The 6,304-nt window shown below is 37.5% G+C and overlaps 1 protein-coding gene across 3 annotated transcripts; it reads left to right on the top strand.

The window, feature by feature from the left end:
- Positions 1–618: 618 nt before the first annotated feature.
- On the top strand, positions 619–6,088 carry LOC104226176 (probable glutamate carboxypeptidase LAMP1). 3 transcript variants are annotated; one of them, XM_009778092.2, is made up of 13 exons: positions 619–1,179; positions 2,230–2,744; positions 3,069–3,136; positions 3,453–3,534; positions 3,657–3,749; positions 3,870–4,022; positions 4,242–4,325; positions 4,459–4,546; positions 4,638–4,721; positions 5,160–5,209; positions 5,319–5,435; positions 5,606–5,725; positions 5,827–6,088. In XM_009778092.2, the coding sequence occupies exons 1-13, from the start codon at positions 759–761 to the stop codon at positions 6,007–6,009; spliced, it is 2,058 nt and encodes a 685-aa protein (XP_009776394.1). In that variant the 5' UTR covers positions 619–758; the 3' UTR covers positions 6,010–6,088. The 3 variants fall into 3 exon arrangements, with proteins under 3 accessions (XP_009776394.1, XP_009776392.1, XP_009776393.1); XM_009778090.2 differs by having other exon boundaries at positions 620–1,179; positions 5,121–5,209; XM_009778091.2 differs by having other exon boundaries at positions 622–1,179; positions 4,242–4,316; positions 5,121–5,209.
- The last annotated feature ends 216 nt before the right edge of the window (positions 6,089–6,304 follow it).

The raw sequence follows: 6,304 nt of genomic DNA on the forward strand, positions 1-6,304 counted from the left end.
CTAAAATGTTTCAATTTGTTAAGTTATCTCTTGACTGCCCGTAAATTCAGCAGCAGTTTAAAAGGTTGCCTTAAATGTGTAGTCGTGATAATGAATGAGCACCTGCCATAGTCCTATTATTCACCTCAGCTACTTCAAACAAAAGTTTTGGAATAAAGGACATGAAATATAGTAATGTTTACATCATTTGTAGGTCCATGCCTTGGCCCCTTTTGATAAACACACACACATACATACAAGAATCCTCTAACATTTCTTTATGACATCTTCTGAAACTACCTTGAAAAGATAAACATCAATTAACCAAAAACAAAATAAAATTCTGGTGGAAGCTGATTCACTAAATAAAATAAATGGGAATATACCTATTAAACAGTGGCGGAATCAGTAATTCTAACAAGAGAATTCAAAAAAATACAACAATTATCATATATGGAATTTGAATCGGTACTTCTCTTATATTAAGGGATTCAAAAATCATATATGTATATATATATACAAAAGATTTATTTTTACTCTGTTTACTCACTATAATTTTCCGACGAGTAATAAATTCAATGATCATTTCTATCCCTTTTGGGATGATTAAAATACCTAAAAAGCCCTCAAGAAAAAAGTGTGACATTGAAAAACCAGTACCACAAAAGAATCAACTTTCTTTCTCACTTCACCTTTACACCATTTCAGCAAAATATCAAGAATCCACAATCTCTACTCTGCGTAAAAATCTATTGGCAAATTCCAAGAACCTAATTCAAATGTATAATTTAGCAATTTACACTTTCATAGCCATAGCCACTTCTATTTCCTTTCTTTTCTTGTCTTCCCCTCCAAAATCCTACTATCACTCTTTATTCATATCTGATTCTTTATCTGATAATTCTTCTATAGCAAACAATCTTTACATTTTAACTAAGAGACCTCATGTTGCTGGTTCTAAAGCTAATGCTGAAGCAGCAACTTATGTTTTATCAATTCTCAGTTCTTGCAACATAAAATCACATGTAACATCCTATGATGTTGCCTTAACTTATCCTGTCTCAAGGTCTTTAATTCTTACACCTTCATCTTCAGAAAAAACAATAAAATTTGGTCTTATTCAGGAGATTTATGAAAACGATCCATATGCAGATGTTGCAAATGAAGTTTTACCTACTTTCCATGCTTATGCAAGATCAGGTAATATTAGACTATGTTTCCAAATATTTGAAATTTTGGATTTTATTTTAATATATTCAGGTGTATTGTATTTCTCATGAATCTTGAAAATGAATTTGAGGAATTATTTTTATTCATTCTTGGTTTTGACAGCCCCTCGGGCAGGGACACACTACCCTACCCAGACTCCACTAACTAACGGGATTACACTGGGTTGTGGTTGTTGTTGTTGTCGTCGTCGTCTTGGTTTTGAAAAATACATTTTGCTTATTGAATGTCTTATTAAGGAGAGTCTTAGCGTAGCTAGTAAAGTTGTTGTAATGTGACCAGGATGTCACAAGTTCGAGCCATGGAAACAACCTCTTGCAGAAATATAGGATAAGGCTGCGTACAATAGACCCTTGTGGTCCGGCCCTTTCTCGAACCCCCTGCATAGTGGAAGCTTAGTGCACCGAGCTGCTTATTGATTTTTTAAGTTTTTTAAGAGGACTTAAGCCTATAATAGGGATGGTTTCTTTGGAAATCATTAGGAATTCAATTGAAAAACATTTGAGAGAGACATTGATTAGATGGCGAAATAATAGATTCAAGAAGAGAAGAGCAATATTCTTGAAGCTACCTTTTGTGTGGTTTAATTGAATACTGGAGATAGTGCTATTATTACTATTCTATTTGCTCGTGAAGTAGGCTTCAACTATCTTTAAGAAACATTGTTACGTGCTTCTGAGCCAAGCAAGTTCTATTTAGGTTCTCTAATAGTATCATAGATCATGGGTTCGAGCCGTGGAATCAAGGTAGGCTGTCTACATCACACCCCTTTGGGCTGCGGCCCTTCCTCGACCTTGCTCCAAGCAAGTTCTATTTAGGTTCTCTAATAGTATTATAGGTCATGGGTTCGGGCCGTGGAATCAGGGTAGGCTGCCTACATCACATTCCCTTGGGCTGCGGCCCTTCCCCGGACCCTGCGTGAATGCGGGTGCTTTGTGCACCGGGTTGCCTTTTTTTATATTCTACAACTTGAAGATATTCAGTTTAATAAATTTGAAGATTTTATTATCTTGGTATTAACAGGCACGGCAACTGGCCCAGTGGTATATGCAAATTATGGGCGCGTGGAGGACTATGCAACATTGTTCGAAATGGGAGTGAATGTATCTAATACTGTTGTATTAGCTAGATATGGAAAAATATACAGGGGGGACATTGTACATAATGCTTATGCTGCTGGTGCAATTGGAGTGTTAATCTTTACCGATAAAAAGGATTATGGTGGTGTAAAATGGTTTCCGGACGATAAGTGGATGCCTCCAAGTGGAGTTCAAGTGGGATCAGTGTATGACGGAACGGGTGATCCAACAACACCAGGTTGGCCTAGTACTGGAGAATGTGAGAGATTAACAAATGAGGAAGTGGATGATTCAGGGAATGTACCATTGATACCTTCATTGCCGATTTCTTCGGCTGATGGAGATGCAATCATAAGGACTATTGGTGGAAAAGAAGCAAATGTGGATTGGCAAGGAGGAAAAGATAGCCCTATTTATCGAGTAGGTCCAGGACCTGCAATTGCAAACCTCTCTTATGAAGTAAGTATGAGAAAGACTAAGGTTTTGTAAGTCATTATCATACTTAATTGTTATTTGTATATGTTGTGTTTCGTATGTACTAGGGAGTATGGTGGGATGGACCTGATCCTTCCATCTTTAACCAGAGGTCTCAGGTTCGAGCCTTGGAAATAGAGAAACTCCTGGTAGGGAACAGTTCCCCTTTACTGGGCCATGTGTGGCACGAATCTGAATAGTCGGCCAATGAGTTTCTAATACCGGATGGTTTATCCTTCCTTTAGAAAGCAACATGAGTGCTAGTCTATAAATCAATTTGGGATTGTTGAATGGATGTAAGTTTTGCAGGGACAACAAGTCATAAGCACAATTCAAAATGTTATTGGAGTTATAGAAGGAGAAGAAGAACCTGATCGGTACGCCTCTAACTTACACTTTTCATGAGTTAGTTGACTTCAGTACATCCTGGAAATGCATAATATTTATTCAGTATTAAAGAAACTGGCCTGTTTGAATAGGACAGAATGAATGAATAGAATTAATTTATAATTGACCCCAACTAGTCAGGGATTAAGGCGTAGTAGATCGACTGATTGATGAGTTAGCTGATCCATGTGCAAGCATCCACAAAGAAGATAAAATACTACCATAAAACAAAGGAAAATTTATAAAACGCGGCCAAAACTATCTGCTAGGAAATGTTTGTGTCGCTTAAGGGAAGATTTTTTCCAGGTTTGTTATACTAGGTAATCATCGTGATGCATGGACATTTGGAGCTGTTGATCCCAATAGTGGCACAGCAGCCCTACTCGAGGTATTATTTCTCAATAAAACTTACGCTATCGTTTACCTAAAATGTCAAGGATATATATTTCATGCATCCAAATATGTATATACATATATAACAGATTACCTTATTTGCTTTTGAGAATACAGATTGCCCAAAGGCTAGAAAAGCTGCAAAAAAAAGGGTGGAGACCGCGAAGAACAATCGTGTTATGCAACTGGGATGCTGAGGAATATGGCCTGGTGACTCTTTATCTCTTCTCTTAGATACATACACAAGCATATTTATATTCAAAAATAAAGCGTTCACCTCACAAGAACAAACACGGAATTCAGTAAATTTTAACAAATTGCTCATTTCAGATAGGTTCAACAGAATGGGTTGAAGAAAATAGGGAATTGCTAGCTTCAAGGGTGATTGCATATTTGAACGTCGATTGTGCAGTTCAAGCGGGACATTTTCGAGCGTCTGCAACCCCACAGCTTGATGAACTAATCATACAAGTTGCTCAGCAGGTATCTCCTGATTAGCCCCAAAAGAAAAAATGTCAAGCAAACTAATACTATAATACGATGCCTATCTTACTGTCACTGATCTATATCTTATCTTGAAATCAAGAAATCCCAAAAACATGCAAGTAATTGCTGATCATTTTGAACCTATTTTGTTATATGCAAGTTGCAACTAGTTATTGTAACCTCTGACTCATCTTAGACTGAACTTCTTTCTGTAAGGTACAAGATCCTGATAACTCCTCACAAACTATCTATCAATCCTGGCTTGGCTCTGGCAACGATACAACAGTACAGGTGAGAATGGTAATAATGCTTACGTTTAGACACCATCTTAAGTGGAAAGACATCTTAATCTGGACCTAAATGTTCGAACAAAGAAACTTACAACTCTGACGAAAGCAGGTAAGACTAATCCAGATTATTTTTTTTAATGAAGCTCGGGAGATTAGGAGGAGCTGGATCGGATTACGCGGCATTTGTTCAACACATTGGCATCCCAGCACTTGACCTGTCTTTTGGCAATGGTAACAAATATATTAGTTCCCTTTAACTTAAGCATAGCCATATCGTCGAGCCATCTACAAATTTTTAAGTACATTCACCATTTGATTGCAGGTTACCCAGTCTACCACTCAATGTATGATGACTTTGTATGGATGAAGAAATTTGGAGATCCAATGTTTCATAGGCACGTAGCAGGTTTGTTATGCCTTTTCCCAAATTAACTTGTGTTGCAAATGTGTGGTATTCCCAAATTATCCATATTATCCGTCATTCGAACCATTTTTTATTCTTATCAAATATAGTAGTTTTCTATCGCTTCATGTTGTTCCTTTCGCCTTGTTCTCTTTTATCTTGTTCTCGCTACTGCTCTATTTTCATTTTTTCTCGTGCCGAGGATCTACTGGGAACAGTCTCTCTACATTCACTGTAGGAGTAAGGTCTGGGTACTATCTACCCTCCCTAGACCCCATTTGTGGGATTATACTATGTTTGTTGTTGTTGTTGTTGTTGTTGTTGTGTATCAAATATGAATGGGTCGGCCTTTATCCGACCCGGCCTGCCTGTTTGCTACCCCTATGTACTATATTTTTACAGTGGCAAGCGTTTGGGGTTTATTAGCACTTCGGCTTGCAGATGATGAAGTTTTGCCTTTTAATTACCTAACCTACGCGTATGAGCTCCAGGTAGGAGTAAAGAGCTTTGGATTCTTTCTCTATAGCAAATTCATTACTACCTTGTTCTTTTAGCTACAACTAAAATGCAACCTAATGTTAGCAATATTCATTGAAACAGAAAAGTGCAGAACAGTTGGAAGCTGAAATATCAGTAAATGGCATCAAACTTGTTCCCTTGTATGCTTCTATTGAGAAACTCCGAAAAGCAGCCATTAAAATTGAGGACGACATAAAGGTACAAAAAGAGTTCTACTATAGAGATCAATGTAATGCATTAACATTCTAATATAGTTAATTCAAGTGTGCTCTTTCTAACAGCTTAAGATTTTAGATGAGATAGATCACACAATTCAACAATAATAGTTAAACTGCAAGCGTGGAGTTGACAAACACATTGAATTGTAGGCACTCAAAGCAAAAAGAAGTTGGGAATCAGTGAGAGAGTTGAACGACAGACTAATAATGACAGAACGAGCATTCACAGACAAAGACGGGCTTTCCTCAAGAACATGGTATAAACATTTGGTAAGTCTCATTTCAACCTTGCTCCCATACTAAATGATATAACATAGTTATCCATCTCATGACATATACATTGGACTTAATTACTGCAATTTTTCACTCAGATTTATGCACCAGCAAGGCACGACGATTATGGATCTAACTCTTTCCCCGGTGTATCTGATGCTATTGAGAAAGCCAAGAGCCTGAAATCTACAGACTCGTGGCGTTCTGTACAACATGAAGTTTGGCGAGTTGCTCGTGCCATCACACAAGCATCACTAGTCCTTAGTGGTCGACTAACGTGAATCTTTGTATTATCAATCACAATGTTATTATGTTCAAAAATAAATGAAGCAAGTGGTAGATATGGTTTCACTTTCACAAGCCTATTTTTAGCAAGTTGTGAAATTTCACTATCAAACGTGGATTCGTATTGAAGAACTTGCTGATAGAAAATGAAATATTTAAGGGTTGATCTCATTCTTAAACACTTAAAAGGCAGCCCGATGCACAAAGAATCTCGCGTTCACGCAAGATCCGTGGAAGGACCACAAATCGCAAGAAGTGTGATGTAAGCAGCCTACCTCAACGCAAGTGTTT

The sequence above is a fragment of the Nicotiana sylvestris genome, chromosome 6 (assembly GCF_000393655.2).
Source record: "Nicotiana sylvestris chromosome 6, ASM39365v2, whole genome shotgun sequence".
Classification (NCBI taxonomy): Eukaryota; Viridiplantae; Streptophyta; class Magnoliopsida; order Solanales; family Solanaceae; genus Nicotiana; species Nicotiana sylvestris.